This window comes from Talaromyces atroroseus (genome assembly GCF_001907595.1).
Source record: "Talaromyces atroroseus strain IBT 11181 chromosome Unknown scaffold_2, whole genome shotgun sequence".
In the NCBI taxonomy this organism is placed as follows: Eukaryota; Fungi; Ascomycota; class Eurotiomycetes; order Eurotiales; family Trichocomaceae; genus Talaromyces; species Talaromyces atroroseus.
The window spans coordinates 438,431-456,057 of NW_017971434.1; the positions used below are offsets into that span (position 1 = coordinate 438,431).

The 17,627-nt window shown below is 47.4% G+C and overlaps 7 protein-coding genes across 7 annotated transcripts; 5 read left to right on the forward strand and 2 right to left on the reverse strand.

The window, feature by feature from the left end:
• Positions 1–2,823: 2,823 nt before the first annotated feature.
• On the forward strand, positions 2,824–4,657 carry UA08_02292 (hypothetical protein; the record flags this gene model as incomplete). Its single annotated transcript, XM_020264318.1, has 3 exons — positions 2,824–3,338; positions 3,374–4,070; positions 4,166–4,657. 3 exons carry the CDS (start codon positions 2,824–2,826, stop codon positions 4,655–4,657), a joined length of 1,704 nt encoding a protein of 567 aa, XP_020121957.1.
• Positions 4,658–5,078: 421 nt separating this feature from the next.
• Positions 5,079–5,945, forward strand: UA08_02293 (hypothetical protein; the record flags this gene model as incomplete). Its single annotated transcript, XM_020264319.1, has 2 exons — positions 5,079–5,441; positions 5,535–5,945. The coding sequence occupies 2 exons, from the start codon at positions 5,079–5,081 to the stop codon at positions 5,943–5,945; spliced, it is 774 nt and encodes a 257-aa protein (XP_020121954.1).
• Positions 5,946–6,250: 305 nt separating this feature from the next.
• Positions 6,251–7,124, forward strand: UA08_02294 (hypothetical protein; the record flags this gene model as incomplete). The annotated part of the gene is made up of 2 exons (XM_020264320.1): positions 6,251–6,293; positions 6,385–7,124. 2 exons carry the CDS (start codon positions 6,251–6,253, stop codon positions 7,122–7,124), a joined length of 783 nt encoding a protein of 260 aa, XP_020121955.1.
• A 511-nt stretch (positions 7,125–7,635) lies between these two features.
• On the forward strand, positions 7,636–9,313 carry UA08_02295 (hypothetical protein; the record flags this gene model as incomplete). Its single annotated transcript, XM_020264321.1, has 2 exons — positions 7,636–8,032; positions 8,103–9,313. The coding sequence occupies 2 exons, from the start codon at positions 7,636–7,638 to the stop codon at positions 9,311–9,313; spliced, it is 1,608 nt and encodes a 535-aa protein (XP_020121960.1).
• A 2,008-nt stretch (positions 9,314–11,321) lies between these two features.
• On the forward strand, positions 11,322–13,024 carry UA08_02296 (hypothetical protein; the record flags this gene model as incomplete). The annotated part of the gene is made up of 6 exons (XM_020264322.1): positions 11,322–11,563; positions 11,637–11,886; positions 11,950–12,252; positions 12,342–12,489; positions 12,573–12,750; positions 12,811–13,024. 6 exons carry the CDS (start codon positions 11,322–11,324, stop codon positions 13,022–13,024), a joined length of 1,335 nt encoding a protein of 444 aa, XP_020121961.1.
• A 428-nt stretch (positions 13,025–13,452) lies between these two features.
• Positions 13,453–15,101, reverse strand: UA08_02297 (hypothetical protein; the record flags this gene model as incomplete). Its single annotated transcript, XM_020264323.1, has 5 exons — positions 13,453–14,291; positions 14,347–14,589; positions 14,656–14,771; positions 14,831–14,939; positions 14,996–15,101. The coding sequence occupies 5 exons, from the start codon at positions 15,099–15,101 to the stop codon at positions 13,453–13,455; spliced, it is 1,413 nt and encodes a 470-aa protein (XP_020121958.1).
• A 432-nt stretch (positions 15,102–15,533) lies between these two features.
• Positions 15,534–16,787, reverse strand: UA08_02298 (hypothetical protein; the record flags this gene model as incomplete). Its single annotated transcript, XM_020264324.1, has 3 exons — positions 15,534–16,006; positions 16,101–16,553; positions 16,646–16,787. The coding sequence occupies 3 exons, from the start codon at positions 16,785–16,787 to the stop codon at positions 15,534–15,536; spliced, it is 1,068 nt and encodes a 355-aa protein (XP_020121959.1).
• Between the last annotated feature and the right edge of the window lie 840 nt (positions 16,788–17,627).

Here is a 17,627-nt window from a genome sequence, read left to right on the forward strand (position 1 = left end):
AGATGTCAATAAAAGAGGCACCAGCGTGATACCAGCGTGATACCAGCGTGCTGTGAGCTAAATGCGTAAACCGCCTGGGCTCTTTGTGGATTATTGACAACCACCGAGGTGAATGGAAAACTTAAGAATGACGCGCTATTAAATGTCAGATACTAGAGAGAAAAGTAATATGATAATGGTAATGAGAAAGTTTTCGTACATACGCAAACATAGACGCCATAACACGACTTCTCAGAATCCGAGGTGGGAAAATAGGTTCAGCGTTTTTATGCTGTCTTCGTTCTAAGCAGTGCTCCCAAAGAACAAAAGCAGCAAAAAAACCTGTCCCGATGATGATAGTGGCGATTATGCTCACACTATCCCATGCGCCATTATTACCTGCACTTTCAAAGGCATAAACAAGCAACGTAGATGAAGCAAGAAGCATGGCTACACCGAGACCATCTATCCGCTGGAGATTTGACCAGGACAGCTTCCGTCGGACAATCACTCTGATTGACACTTTTGGGTGATTATTTCATGTTGCAGGCAGCATTAGGCCAACGACTGAAATTGCAAGAACCCCTGCTGGCGCACTTTGAAACTCGGGTTAAAAGTCGGAAAGCATTTCAACGTATCATAGTTCAAGAGAATTATTTTCAACCCACTTAAATAAGAAATCCCACCTCTATTGTCCATTCTCACTGATTACACCTCCCATCAAGGGACCAACCACACTTGCGGAAGCAAAAACCGTAGATACGACCGCAATATACTTTGGAAGCTCACTCGTGGGGACAAGAGTAGGTCCAATCACGAGTGTCATGGAGTATATTCCAGAAGCACCAAATCCCTGAAAAGCGCGAAATACCATGCTGATTCGATAAAATGTATTGATTATTCTTCCCATACCTCTTGAAGATAGTTTTTTAACTCACAGTTCAGTGATGTTTTCAGGCATTCCACAAAGTATAGAGAACAGCGTGAAGCTGCCGATTGCAGTCATAAACACTGTCTTTCGACCGATTATATCACCAAGCTTGGCATATATTGTGAGAAAACCTGATTGTATCTCGTTTCGTGAATCTTCATGTCGTCTAACCAATGCTCAAAATTGTCATACATACCCGTATAGATCAGTAGATACGTCGTCACAACCCATTCCCGCATAGCAAAGCCACCCAGTGAGTTAGTGACTGAGACCAATGCTGTACTAACGATAGTTGTCTCTATCGTAGAAAGGAAAAGCGCCAGCCAGAGTCTAGGTATGTATTAGACAGGTGTCTTTTGTTGGCCTCCTTACCCGACAATTACCAGATGACGCCGCCATCCTGTCAGATATGTTCTTGTTGATTTATCATCTGTGTTTTCGTTTACTATAATACTCTGAGGTGTCTTTGAAGTAGTTAGATCTTGCGATTCGTGATTTAGCCCAACTGATTCTGATATGTGCTGGTCGTGTTGCATATTTGCCGAAATATAACTTGAGGCTGCACAATGGGAAGCAGCTGAGTGTATTTCGAAGACAAAGATATAAATTGGGCATTGAGCAGAAGAAGCAGAACATCTCACACTTAATATAAGAAGGTAAATGGTTGTTAGCCCTAACTATTCTATCTATCTCGCATGAAAGCCCTAAGACAGTAATCCATGCGATCACCTGAATCACACGCAACATTTTGATCAATACTTTAGTTTTTGGTGTAACTAGTCTCTTACCGTAGTTGCTAGATAACAGGGCAATTTATAGGCTAGCTAAAAAAGGGAGCTCCATCCTCGGTGAGTCTTCCATGCTCGACGGATGACTGCCAAGTTGCCAACTAGTTACAATAAACCAACTTTAAAACTGAGGTGATTCGCACGCCATTTATGAGAGTGCGATGGGTGCTAGGACGCTTCTCTTGCCCTGAGGCGCCTATATGCGCGGGGCGCTTGGGGCATCCTTGAACGTTTTCTGGGCCCGAGCCGAGCCGGGCCGCTCGTCCTCCCGCCGGGCTAAACTTCTTTCAACATCAAGATATCAGAACAATGTTCGCTGACAAAGTCTTTCGGGTTTTGACAGCTTTTGTACCTTGCCTTATGATATAGTTAACTAGTTGCTTTGAATAATACATACATTTCCACAGTCCTCGATCTTTTAAATTAGTCCCAGACAGGTAGTGGTGACACTCGTAGACAATGGATGAAGAGTCAAGAGTCAAGACACACAACCACCTATCACTAAAGAACTCGTACCTAGTGCTCTGCCATCTTAAGAATATACATACCACACAAGCCAGTGCATCGCACTGAATTTAGAGAACTGGAGATGTCAAAAATTATGCTCAACCAGGGACGAGCCTCGTGGGCGTTATTTATGGAACTTGCCCCGATGATCCACTTGGGTCCCAGCACAGCCTCCTAGAATGCAGCACTGCCATCGACGCTTGAACTCTAAATATCCGTAAATTATTGCGGCAGGGTGCCGTCACTGCCGTGCTGGGTTTGGCCCCCACTAGCCGTTGTTGGTGAATTGGTCACAATGCATCTATAGTCACTTTTCAGCCTCAGCCTCGTCTATATATGTGTATAATTCCGACTGTGGCTACATTATCAGAGATTAATTAGACTATTAATAAACGAGGTTGCATTGGTAACTAGAATTCCAGTTCAAGTTACATAACCCTCTCATGTTTTCTAGTCCGTACCTAGGTAGTAACTTGTATTTATTTGCATCCTCTATTCATCGATTCCTTACCAACATGACACCCAGCCTCAGGGACGTAGGTTAGAGATCAGAAGAAACGCGAACACAAGGTTTCCAGGAACGAGAAAAGACAGAAAGTGAGGTAAAAAAGAAATCCAATGGCCGAGTTTGTGTCAGCCATCGGCACCATCGCTGCGATGGCACAGATGGCCGAATACGCGGCAAAGGCCTCACTCGAATTCTATGATTTCCTTTTAACGATTAAAAACGCCCCTCGCGAGGTTATGGACATAACCCGTGATATTCAAACATTCAACAAACTGGTCTGCAATCTTCAAAGCTCGTTGAACTCGCCAGCCGTGCAGGAAGTCGTTGACCGAGATGTCGAGATCAGTAATTCGCTCCAGTCGCTGGAGGAACCGATCACGAACTGTTGCGATGTTTTCAACAATTTAATGGCAAAAATGCGTCCGCATCTGAAGGAAGAGGAGCCGCTGTCGGAGAAGCAGCAGCAATCTGTCGCAGACAATGTCGCTTCGGCGATAAAACCGAGTCGGAGAATTAGTCGAGGATCCGTGAAATGGTATTTCAAAAGGAGGGAGGTGTACCAACTGGTAGGCCAGTTGGAGCGCACCAAGTCCACTTTTGCAGATGCTATGGGGAGCATTACCTTGTAGGGACTTTTCTCCTTACTCTTGAATGTCCTAGGCTTGACTCTAACAATAGAACTGGAAGGCTCCTAACGTTGAAATCATCTGCGCTCAAGTCAGAACCATCTAGCTTTGCCCTTTCTTCTGCAAGCACTCTTGTTGCAAATGATGGAACACCATTTGACAGTGATGCAGGCACCGCGCTTCTACATTTCGCCGAAACAGCATCCGTTTCGAACTACTCAGTCTCTCTAAAACACGGGCCAGATGCAACGGAACCCAAACAACCAGAGCTTCATCGCAACAACACTGCTTTGACCAAACTACTCATGCAATCAGTCCAGGAAGGGTCCATATCCGACACACGCGACGCCTTAAAAGTCGTACATGTCGACAGCCAGGATGCCGATGGACGAACCGCGCTGTCCTTTGCAGCAGAATTGGGGCGTCTTGAAATTGCAGAGTTGCTGATTAGTCAACACGCCTCTGTGTCGATTCGGCAGTACACCAACAAACGGAGGGCCAAGGAAAGACCGCATTTCTTGCAGTACGGTGGACGAACGCCTTTACACTGGGCTGCAGATTGTGGCAGGCCAAATATTGTCCGTCTTTTGTTGCGCAATGGCGCCAACCCTAATGCTCGGTCAACTAGCGGTCGATCTCCATTGCAGGAGGCAGCCATGCGTAATCGAGTGGAGGTCATAAAGATTTTGTTAGAGAATGGGGCGGACATCAATAGCAGAAGTTTTAATCATGTATGATAACTGACCCTTCCCACCCCATGTTACTACAACCCTCACTTCATACTTGCCCGATTATCAAATATATCTTACGCTAATATTGGCTATAGGGCTGGACACCGATGCACGAAGCGGGACTGCATGGACACAAAGACGTTGCTCAACTGCTCTCTGAAAATGGCGCGTGGCTTGATCCCCTAACGCAAGGACAGATGAAGACGCCGCTGCATTGCGCAATGATAGGAAAGCAAGCAGTCGTGGCAAAGATGCTACTAGAGTGGGGATCTTCTCCCAACGCTCAGATGTTCCATGATATCGTGCCCCTTCACATAGCAGCTGCTGGGGGTTGGGTGGTAGGGATAGAAATGCTGCTAAAATCCGGCGCATTGGTCAATTCGAGGGATGCTCTTCTGCATGAAACCCCTTTGCACAAGGCAGCACGTAATTTAGAAACGAAAGCCATCGACACGTTGCGCAAGCATGGCGCCAACGAGGAGGCAAGGAATGTGGATGGCCAGACTTACCGGGATATATTGGCTTGTGCGCGTGAAGCACCTGAATTCTGGAGTATTCCTGTTGACGATCCATCCTTTTATCGTTGAGCTGTCAATCATAATGAGTAACGAAGAATTGCATATTTAGATAATCAGATAATACCTAGAGATGGTTCGCTTGAAATGATATTGGCGATGTTTTCCGACGTTAAGACGTGAGTTAAAGCTTCTAAGCGCCTATAGTCTAGGTAACATGCATAAAAAAATGGACAAGCTATTTGTTTTCCTAAGAAATGAAAAAGAAAAAAAAGATTTATAAAAGAGAAATACAATCTGAATCAAGCATGCAATTAGCACCCCGACATTGGCCGAGCTGAGCGTCATCCAGGTTGGGGCTACCAGATCCACAGAGTGTTACGTGCGTAGCCGCATTTACAGCGTTCCGACAACCCGAGATATAGCTATTTATTGCTCTGCACACCCTTGCATAGCTGCTCGTCAACTTCATCATATTTTATTGTAAGCGACAATGTCTGAAAACATCATCACAATCCTGCAACGCCATCCCTTAGCGACGGCCTCCGCAGCCATAGCCCTGGCAGCGGCCATCCCTGCATATCGGGACTACCGGCTTTACAAGTCCTACGGCGCCGGTGGCCCGCCTCACAATGTCGTGGGCTGGTATGTCTCTAGGTTCATTATCACTCCGTTCCGTCAGGAGTCGATCAGCACCCAGATGTACGAGGAAGCAATCGATAAGGGCAAGAGCAAGTCCTACATTAGTTTTATGGATGGCCGACTTCCGCGCCGTAAGGGAGGCAGACCTGCTATAGGATCTCACGCCGCGCCAAATAGGCAAACTAGCCAGATTCCCTCTGACGAAATGAAAGAGGTATGTCCGTCTACGACGCATACAATATGTCTATCTCCATTGAAGGAGGCAGTGAATCGATCTCTGTTAGGGGGTGCATTCTAATTCGCGTAGGATCTCTTAACGGCCTTCAACGACTTTGCCGCCAAAAACTCGCATCTAGTCAGGCTGGCTCCATCACGCCTGGAAGGAGGACACTCAGAAGCCATGTGGCTCATTGATGGCATTCCAAAATCCCCCGAGGCGGGCTTTACCAAAGGCGAACTATCTCACATCCACACAACAGGCGACCATTCCCTTCATTTAATACTCTCCGAAGCTGACGCAAAGGAGGTTATTGACGCTGGCTGGGGCCAGCGCCACCCGATTGCTGGATACACCATTTTGGGGCACAACGTCGCTAATCTGCCGTCGACGTTTCTCCATGTCTATGCCCCCAGAAACCAGGAAGAGCTCGATGTTGTGATGGAAATCATCCGGGCGAGCGTGCGCAATGCGTCTTTGGGCGGCGACCCGATTCCGTAGCCACGTCCGTACATAATTATTCCTTCTGGCCCGGCGATTTTGTCAATATTGATATCCCAAACATGTAAAATAGAATATGATATAATGACTCCACTCAATCTAAGCGACTTGCTCTTCAGAATAGGATTAGACAAGAAAAGTGGGCGTCGGACATGTCGCCGATCAAGCATGTTGCGGGGAATGTGATGAGGCCTTGCAGATCTCGACGCCAGCTGGCAGTATGTTTCGTTGGCTAACAAGAAATCGACGAGATATAACCGAGTATCGAACGGAACATAGCGTTGAAAAGGATAACAGATATAATAATGGCTTTTGCGCGGAGACTGGCTATTCTACCGGGTGGCCTAGGTAGGGTAGAATACCGCCCAACTACGCATACATAGAGCATACCTAGGAAAGAGCGAGTGTTTTTAACTAAATCAATGCTTGCTACATCCAGGTGGCATAGGATCGATTACCGGCAAAAAATTGATCCAACAAGGGTCCAGGCTTGCCATTCTCTACGCACCGTTCGAAGTCAGACACCGCGATGAGCTGCTCGAAACGAGATACAAAGGGGCCGGAAACATCGACAACATCCGCATGTACGAGTGCGACATTACGTCGCCCGAGTCTGTATCAACAACGTTTGATTCTCTGAAGAAAGACACAACAGCTTTCCCCAGTATCTTGATCAACACCGCCGGCTATGTCTCCCTCAGTGACATGGAGTCCACGCCTCCAGAGGAAACCCTGAAACACCTTCACACCAACGTGCTCGGTCCGATGCTGTGCTCGCAAGCATTTGCGCGACTTTATTTCTCGACTTCAAAGGCGGCTTCGTCACCACCGCCGCCAGGCCGAATAGTCAACATATCCTCGCAAGCAGCGCACGTCGCGCTCCATCGACACGGAGCATATTGTGCTTCCAAGGCCGCACTGCTGGGGTTGACACGCTGTATGGCATCGGAATGGGCCGGTCGAGGCATCACATGCAACAGCGTGTCACCAACCGTGGCATGGACGGCCCTTGGACAGAAAGCTTGGGGAGAGGACAGTGTGAGAGACGCATTCCTGAAACTGATACCAACCGGGAAATTTGCGCTTCCGGAAGAAGTTGCCGATTCGATTTTGTTTCTCTGTCAGGCAAGTGATGGTCGATTTATTAGGTGTGGCGTATTTTCTCATACGACTGAATAACTGATTGTTGATTGCGGCAAATAGGATTCAAGCGGTATGATAAATGGTGCGGATATCCGGGTCGATGGGGGATATACAATTAGATAGACGAAAATCCCTGCTATCTGCTTGTACAATCGGTCAAGTGTTCCATTTAATTTGCATCTTTTCCATGGATACCTCGTGGCAGTCGATTTGACCAGGTGCATATATACAAATGATGTATATAGCAGGCCTCGTTCATTCATTACATAGTAAATGATCCTTATTATTGAATAACTACACAGTTAGTTAGATGTTCACTAATTAGTCAAGTCCTTGGTTAAATGTTAATACGTCCGTCCCCATAAGCATTCACCAATCAATGCGGCTCCCGAATGACCAGGAGGGGTAATCACCGAGCAGAATAAACAGATATAGATACTCCTCGCTTTTTACCTACTTTTGTTGTTTCTACGAGAGCCAATATCTCATCGGCTGATTTGTTCGTCCTTCCGCAAGAGAGATGGCGATAAACCGAACATCCATCCAAATGGCCAACAAAGCCGTGCCGCAAATTCTTCAGATCGGATCTCTCAGGCTCAATGGCTTCCTCTCAAAGCACGGCGTGGCCAACTTCCTTAACATCCCCTATGCGCAAATTCCCGCTCGTTTCAAGACGGCGGTCCTGTATGATCCGGCGTCTTTGACTGGCGATCTGGATGCAAGTGACTATGGCCCGCGATGCCCCCAGCCCGCAGACCCCATTCATGGTGTCATGCAGAATATGTTCGAGAGGCTGTCAAGCGAGCAGTACCCTAGCGAGTTTGACTGTTTGCACTTGAATATATACGTACCGCCGGACTTTGAGCACCTTAGAGAGAGACTGCCGGTTTTTGCGTACATTCATGGCGGGGCTTTCAATTGCGGTGACAACACCACCGAATTTGGTCAGTTTCCTTGCAATGTCATACGAAATCAATTTACTCATCGAGGACTTTGTGTGTTCTTCATAAACAGACGGAAACCACCTTGTCAAACGATCTATGGAGCTCAACAGTCCGATCATCATTGTCACAATCAATTATCGCCTCAACGTCTTAGGCTTCATGTCATCCCGAGAACTCGCCGCTGAAGCGCAAGCAACGGGGGACGTGGTGATCCGAAACCAGGGTCTCAATGACCAGCGGCTGGCGTTGCAATGGATTCAGTCACATATCCATCACTTTGGTGGGGATCAGTCTCGTGTTACTCTCTCTGGGGAGTCAGCCGGCGCAGCCTCAGTGATTTACCATCTCAAAGGCGCCGATGCCCTTTTCCGCCAGGCAATCATCCAATCAACGCCGTGTCCTCAGCTAAGGTCGCTAGATGAATCACAAGCAGTATTCGATAAACTCGTTCGCTCCGCAGGCGTTGAGCCTTCTGCTCCGGCCGCCGTCAAGCTAGCGGCCTTGCGAAGCTTGCCGGTGGACAGCCTCATCGCTGCAGCGGATATTCCGGGGCCTTCATTCCCTATCGAAGACCCCAACTGGTTTGCTGATAATGAACAGAGCATTGAGAATCCAGCGCAATACTGGGGCTCGGTGGCTCCCTGGTGCTCTCGCGTGATTATCGGTCACACTAAAGATGAAGCAGCTTTGTTCTATTTGCCTTCGGTGAAATCCCTTACCGAGACGGAGCTCACTCAGACACTTGGAGAGCTATTCAAGGATGATCGAATAGTCTCATCTCTCCTGAATACGCAGCTTTTCCGATCAGCCCCATCACCGTTACGTGCCCTGATTGCGTACTGCACTCGCCAGGTCTTCCAATGGCCAACTCAGAGTATAGCTCAGACTATGTCCGGTCAGGGACAAAAAGTATATGTCTACTCAATCGATGTGGAGGATCCCTTTCCTGGACTACTGCAAGGGTTTGTCTGGCATTCATTTGGGGTCCCAGTGATGTTCTATCAGCCCTCGTGCCAGAAACACCAACAGCTGAAAATCACCACCGACATGATGAGTGAGAAGCATATTGATTTCATCTACGGCAAAGAGCCCTGGGAGGAATTCGGCGTTGCTGGAAGAAAGTGGAGCTGGAATGGTCAGGATTCAGGTTTAATCGATGTAGAGAGTATGACTGACGACGTTCTTGCTCAACTGGAAGAAAAGTCCCTAAGGGAATGTTATCTGCAGAGGAGCCAACTATTACTCGAACATAGCGTGCATATGCAGTTTACAGCTCAGTGAATCTAATGCTGTTCGGGATGAACCTGCAGAAATAGACGAGCGGCTATTGGAATAGAGGACGATTTAAATGGGGGCTTGTATGTTCATCTGGCATTTTTCAGCTACTTGACCGTTTGGTGCGGCGGTGGCAATGATTGCAAAGGCAAAGATGAATGTTGTCTCAAGTACGTAGCATTACTGAGTCAATACGAAGAGACGCTGCATTATGATACTACTTTTCAGATGCACATTATCATGATAATTCTAGGATATTCTAGGATATCCATAACCCAAGCGCAACCCATCCATATACTCATCTCTCTGTTACATATCAAACAGCCCAATCAATCCAATTTACCTACACTTTGGGAATCCCTCAAGGCACTAGCAGAGCCAGCAAAAAAAGAAGAGCAAAAAAGTAAATGTTTGTGTGAATGCATCATCCGTGAATCGAACACGGGCCTCGTCGATGGCAACGACGAATTCTACCACTAGACCAATAATGCTTCTTGTTGACGAGGCTTCCAATAATCATACAAGTTCGCATCACTAAAGAGCCGATAATAATCGACTTCCAACGGCCGTTGTAGTCCATCGTAAGGAGTCAAAGAGAAAGCGCGAGCCACCAGCCGTAACGAGGAAAAGCACGGACTCAATCGTTCAAAAGCAATGGACCGTATGTGCTGGTGCGGTCGATTTGAGCAAAGACTTTGGCAGCGTAGTAGACAATGAGGTTTATACCAGTAAATTGCTGCATGGATTGCAGACGTATGCTCAATGCTTTGCGGCGACGGTATGGCTTACCAAAGAGCAGGGAGAAATAAGAAGGCGTAGCCATCATTCCGCGTTCATACTCGGCCAAGACATTGATTTCCATATTTTCAAACTGGGCAACAGAGGCATTCTGAGCACCTTTCCCTTACGGGATGGCAAGAACCTGCCAGGCTTCCTCGTTGTGGCCGTGATGCATAGCCAACCTGAGACGGGGGGGTTCAGGAAGAGAAAGGATCAAGAAGCCGACTGTTGCGCCGAGGATCAATTATAGGCCGAAGCTCATGCACCAACCGGATCTCAAAGATATCCAGCGCTCCGTACTCAACCCAAGTTGTTGAGTTTTCCACTCCGAGTCTGGGGATGGTTTGGCAGGCCGCAGATCATAGATGCGCACCCCTGCGACACACGCTAGGCTAATATTGGAATAGCCGCACGCTGGCCGTCTTCTGCGAAATAAGGCGTTATGATTGGCCTATCCCGATCACGTAGCTCCCACAGACCACGTGCCGCAGTGTCGGAACATGCCAAGGTGTAGTCTGGATGTTTTTAATTCCGGCTACTCAGGCCTGAGGCAGTCAACAACGTTGCGGACATGATATACACAATAGAGCTCCTGCCGACTGCCAGACCAGCAAACTACAAACAGAATACTAGTTCTATCTGTCAGTACACGGAGTTGTACTAGATATATTGGTATTTAGTTACACCTTCGCCATGCCTTCGTCAACGACTACATTAATAGTTGTTTACATATATATTGCGGCGGAGTGCCCCACGGTGTCTTCCAACGTATAGTAACTTCCAACCTTGAGACAATAACTGGCTGCATGGCCATTGGTTTTGTGGGAGAATAATGACAAAGGAATTGATAAGCTGATTTTTTGCTGTTTGAAAGAAAGGGCAGAAATTATACAACTTATGCCTTGGCACTATCTAGGTAATCAAGCGGTCCAGCCTAAACATGTGCGAATGTAACCATGTCGAACGAAACACCATGCAAGTTGGCTCTGTGATAAAATACTGAGGCATCATTGGCTCACTCATCTCGATCTATATTTGACGCGCTCGTGGAAGCCATGCAAAACTCGCGCAACACCATCGCGGGGTTTAATGGCGTGATACCAGGTTGATTATATCGTGATATGTCAGCGGCACGTGTGCCTGTCTAACTAGGATACAAAACACTCAAAACAATGATACACTTTCCATGTTTGAACGACATCTGTATTCATCAATAGAATATAAATTCAAAACCATGGCAAGTTATCCCGACGGTAATCTGCGCATTGCAATTATTGGCGGCGGGCCAGGCGGTCTTGCAACGGCCATTGCACTCTCTGCCCTACCCAACGTTGAGGTAAACCTGTACGAAAAAGCTCATGAGCTGCGCGAGATTGGTGCCGGTCTCAACATTGGATACAATTCCTGGCGGGTGTTGGAGATACTGGGTGCAGATAGCAATATCAACGGACATCTGATTACTGAAGTTCAGCAGCGGTATGAACTCTCTGACAACGAGCCGCAGTATTTCATTTTCATTACTGACTGTACTCGTTATATCGTGAGTTAGCAATGGGCTAGATGGCACTCTTGTCGCCAAGCGTGGCCCATCTACATTGCCACTGAAATATCAGTCACGCCGAGCCCGCAGAACTCGGTTGCAAAGAGCGCTTCTCGATCAGGTTCCAGTTGATATTATCCACCTGCGCAAGGAGCTCACCTCGATAGAAAACGTGCCTGAAGGGGGAGCGCATTTGGGGTTTTCTGACGGATCAGAAGCATTTGCCGACCTGGTTGTTGGCGCGGATGGAATTCGCTCGGTTGGTGATACCAACTTTCTATAAAGGACTCATAATTTTAACTCTATCTTGCATTATCGACAGGTCGTAAGACAAACAGCATTTCCGGAGCACAATATCAAATTCAGCGGAATCACCATTTGGCGTACTCTAGTGCCTCGATCGCTGCTAGCACATATTCCGGATATCCCTACTTGTACGTCATGGTGGCATGGTCCATCGGGTCATGCATATTTCTCGCCAGTCGACGACCCATCAAGGACAGAGCCAGAGGACGAGATGATTGAGATTTCCTCGCGTACTATTGTTGATCCCGAGACGGATAAAACGAGACGATGGAGTTGGGGCGTTCCCACTACGAACGAGCACGTGGAATCGCATTTTACTGTTGGTCAAGTCTCTTTTCTCTAATTACTCAAACCTAACATTCTGTTTCTAAAGCAGCATTACTAACCGGTTGAGGACCCCATTTATAGAATTTTGACCCTAGAGTAAGGGAAGCTTTAGCAAAAGTCCCGAAAGGCAACTGGAAGGAATTCTCTGCTTTCTCTGGGCCAAGACTCCAAGAGTTAACCGCCTGGGACAAACTTGTTCTAATCGGAGATGCAAGCCATCCGTTGACTGGTATGTCAGTTCCTATTCCCAAGAAATTTAAGAATAGAATAAACTTCAAGTACAAGGACATAGTCTAATGCCCACTGGTCTAGGTGCATTTGGTTCAGGAGCGGCATTCGCGATGGAGGACGGATGGATCCTTGCGCGAAGTCTCGAATTTATCTTCCCCAGTTTGCAGGGGGAGAAGGGATCATCGATCTCAACGCATGATGGAATCAAAAAAGCATTGGCGATATTTGATTCCATTAGATCACCATACTATGCTCGCATGTGAGTCGGTTTTTACACTTCAAATTGAATATGTAGTCAGAACTGACGTGGAGCATTTAGGTACGAGTATCTGGACAACGTGAGCGCCAAGGCGAAGGCCAGAGGGAGTACCTTTGAAGCCAGACTGAAGTCAAGAGTAGAGGCTTTCAGCGAAGGTGGCCTTGATTGGATTTATCTAAACGATATTGAGCGCGTGTGGAACGATTGGCTGGAAAACATGGACTCAACGAGACGAGAGAAAACTAACAATGTCCGCATCGAATCTAATCTCTAATCGAGAGATTTGGTAGATTTGGTTTAAAGACAAGTTATGATCGTATAGACTAGAGAATTAACTGAATTAGACTGACAGTGGATACCTTAGGTTGAGATCGTGTATGTAGCGCAGAACCGTCCCTGGGGTTCCTGTTTAGCTTTAGCGAATTCATCCTCGTGATGTCTTCCTAGAGTAGGATATGCACACATCCTTTGCCCTCATTCTCCCCCGCCCTCCCTTCAAGACCCTATATCAAGTTGTTAACTGCCTAGGCAGCATCCCAATAAAGTATGAAGTATATGTATCTGTAAAGGAGGATGTTCCTGCTTCGGTGCAACCTCTTCAGTCGAGAAGCCAATATCATTGAGTGTGAATGGAAGCATAGCAGTTATTCGCAGCTTGGCTACTTAGTCTAGTATGATTAAACCGGCATCTACAACTATCTTCTAAAGCGCTAAATTAGCACAGCTAAATGCCGGCGTAATAGAACCGGAGTAATCGGCAATAATAGCCTCAACAGCTGCATAAAGACCCGGTCCAAGCAGGAACAAGCCACACAACAAGATGAACAAATGCATAAGCGTCTTCACAGACCTGGCAGCACCAGCGAACAATTTCGTTCTGTAAAGATTCCAGTATGCAACAGCATAGAAGATGAAGCCGAAGAAAGAGTCGAAGGCGGCGCCAAGAAGAGACAAGAAATCGCCCATGCTAGGAACGACCTCGGAAAAGATGAATGCAATGATCCAGATGATCGCCATAAGGCCAATCCAAACACCCCAACCGACAACGGTGTTGCTGTGAGCATGTTTTGAGTTTCCCATGACCTTGAAAAAGACGAATTTCGCAGAGACATTTGCGTAGATAGCACCAATAATGAGCGTAGGCACAATGACAAAGGCAAACGAGGCCTTCTTGTATGATACGACACCGAGACTGCCAAAAGCTGGGGCGGTCGAATATTGCCCTAGATACCTGAACCCGATTGCAGGTGGGACGATGAATAGCACTACCGAGATACCGGTCAAAACGGCAAGCGCCTTGGGGAAGTCTTGTGGCTTCTCCATCTCGGAGATGAATGTGGGGAAGAGGATTTGTGGAACCCAGAGGAATGTGATATTCAAGACGGCGTTCATGCAGTTGACCCACGTGGTTCCCGGGAGTGGGAAAGCGTAAGTTCGCACAGGTCCGTCGGTGGGATAGTCTCCATTGTAGCCGACGAGCGGCGCTGCCTCGATACCGGCGAAAATCAGGAAGAGAAGAATGGAAATCGCCATGCAGAAAGCTGTGATACGGAAATCAGCACATGCGAATAAAGAATAAAGCTAGCCATCTCCTACATGAGAACATCGACATGAATGAGACATGGTGGAGGGTTCTCGGTAACGACAGCACAATGCCCATGATCATCACGATGACCGAAAAGACAACTGTGCAGAGTGAGTGATCCGAAAGTGTGTTAAGAACCTTGGCACCGGTCAGGATGTGAAAGCCGATGAGCAGAATGTTGTTGGCGAGCAGCATGAACGCAGAGAATGCGTATGCAATTTTGCTTTTTCCGAAGGCGTAGTAACCAAAGTCACCTGGCCGGGGAATTTCCATTAACTATGATGATCAATTACTGCGTGAATACTGTGATTAGAGCTTACAAATATCCTTGATCTGCGGGTATTTCATGATGAACTTGTGGAGAGTCATGGAAGTGGTCCAGAAGAGCACCCCCGATACAACCATCGTGATAATTCCGGGCACCCATCCTAGAACACTGTTCATTCAAACATTAGTCTTACAAAAGGTCTGACTTGGCAGCAGGTTTGGACTTACGAGAGCGACCACGATTGGGACATAATAGCCAGACAGACCTGCTCGCCGGCAAGCAACCAAGCGGCCTTTTGCCAGGACATGGTCCGCAGCTTGATGTCATGTTTGCGGTCTCCAACAACAGTCAGCAAAAGTCATAAATATGGATATTAGGGGACCATATTGTACCTTCAACGATCAGCGCATTGATTGTATCAAGCGTGCTAGTTCCGTCAGACTCAAGCCCCTCGTCATAATTTGGCCTCTTTTTGTCGTCGGACTGAGGTTGAGACATGGCTGCGATGAATACAGTTCCGTATAGTGTACGACTATGGATGCGAACTTGTAACCTCTATAAAAAATGCCAAAAAGAGAAATCCTGGGAGAGATAAGCACCCTTTTAAAAATCTATTTTTCCATGCATCATCCCGTCAGCCTCAGGCCATGCTCATATAAAAGGCGCGCTGCGATTGGCTCGTCCGGGTCTGGGCGGATGGCGTGATAATGCCCCAAATGGTGCCTATCAAACCCTGGAGCATTGGCCAATCAGCTTGCGATTATAGAGCAGCAAGCCGCTCCGTGATTGGCCCAGTGGATAAGGTTATCTTATCGTCTGTTCAGGCACAAATAGGCTGCGGTGCCTGATTAATGTGGCATAAGCATGTGCCTGAAGGAATATATTAACTCCGGACTCCGGCCATTCTCTACGTCTGACAATCAGAAGCATCTACTCGACTTGAATGATCACCTTGCCAAAGTGCGATCCCGAATACAAATACTGCAATGCCTCTCGCGCTTCATCAAACGCAAAGACACGGTCAATCACGGCATGCAGCTGCTGCGGCTGGTAGACCTCACGTATCATTTCCTCCATCCTGTCTCGTGGGCCAACATTGATGCCCTTAATTGCTGCGTTTTTCCGAATCAGGTTCAGGCCATTCGCCTGGCCCTGCTGCACATCGTCTGTGACGCCAGATAGGACGCCAATTGCACAGATGTTGCCGCCTGCTGCGACGCATTGTATACTCTGGGCCATCGTGGCAGGGCCACCCGTCTCGAAGATGATGTCGGCCCCCTTTCCAGCGGTAATGCGCAGTGCTTCGGTTGCCCAATCCGTGATGGTTTTGTAGTTGATCGTGTAATCGGCACCGAGCTGACGGGCACGTTCCAACTTTGCGTCAGAAGACGACGTGATGATGACTAGGAAATCATCGAAAGTTAAAATAACGTAATTTCTTATGACCACTCAGAAATCCCCAAGAGAGAAACAGTGGCAAAGGAGTATATCACCCACCTGTTAACCCTAACGATTTGGCCTGCTGCAGACCTGCGATTGCTACACCGCCTGTACCCAATATCAAAACGACAGTATCTTTCCCCCTCCGCGGACTTCCAATGCCCCGATCCCAATTCAGTGCCATCCACGCCGTGGTAGCCGCGGTAGGAAGGGTGCTGGCATCTTCAAAAGACATATAATCCGGGATAGCGACTAGTCCGGACGACTGGAATACCCGATACTTAGTGAGCACCCCTGGCTGCGGAATCCCAATTCCAGCGGCTTGTGCCTCGGTGGTGGCTGGTCCCGTCAAATGTGTTGGTCGCATGAGACTGAGTACTCTGTCATTTTTGCGCCATTTCGCTGCCGCTGCTGCACCGCCAACCCGCACGATTGTGCCGCTAGCATCTGAGGCTGGGACTATGCGGTTTGATGGTGCTTTGTATGATCCACCGAAGTCGCCGTTTATTACTAGGATACTTTCATTTAGTCCGGTGTCTTATCATATGGACATAAGTTTCGATGTGATCTGATATGGAAGGGAGTGATGGCATGGGTCTCACTTTTCGCATCACGATGATTTAAAGCGACTCGACTAATTTTTACCAGGACTTCATCATCTTTTAATTCAATTCCGCTCGGCTCGGGTATCGTGCGCAGCTGGAGCTGTTTGATACCATCCAGTAATGTTGTCCATTCCTTCATTTTGGCTTGGTTTGCTTATGGCCGTTGCTAAATCGTCGGGAGTCTTAGGGAGATCACCGATAGTGAAAAAATAAATTCGTTTTGAACACAAACTCAGTGAGGCTAATGGTGAGAGTCTCTATACTCACCAATATATTTATATTCCAGCGTTATCTGAACTCTGGGGTATGATTACTAATTGATATGATGAAAGCAGTGGAGCGTCTCCGGGTGGGAGTGAAGTCTAATTTTGATGTTGGATGTTAGCTTGTCCAAGGTGATGAAATGTAACACTCCTACACAAGTATTTCCCGCCGAGTATACTATTGAATGGAATCGCTGACAAACTACAGAAGTAAGGAAACCCCATTATAATATCCAGAACTTCATCGATGGTATCCAAATGTTCAGTCCTAGCGGTTCTCCTTGACTACATCATCAGCAGTAGTCCAAGCAGCCTCACCAGCTTCCAAATTTTTATTAAGGGCTACTGGCATCTGATAGAAGATCCAGCAAGAGATGTAGTTACAAATATCACGACTTGAACGGAATCCGTTCGCCGATAAATCCCCGATCTATTCACTAGCGACATTACCTAGCTGGCACAGCGAGTTGATCATGGCAATAGCAACAGTGCGCTCGGCAGGCGGGCGTGGGATAGATGAACTGATTTACGAGTACAGAAAAATGTATCTTGCATACATGCTGGTCTGGAGGAAAAGTGCTACTTTGCAAGCTGCGACATTGTATGTCGACATGTAGATGATAAAACCGTCCATGCCTCTAGTGATTGGGATTATGATATCACCACGTGGCATACTTTGGCCTATTTCCATCGACTCCTCTCCAATTGCCCGATTA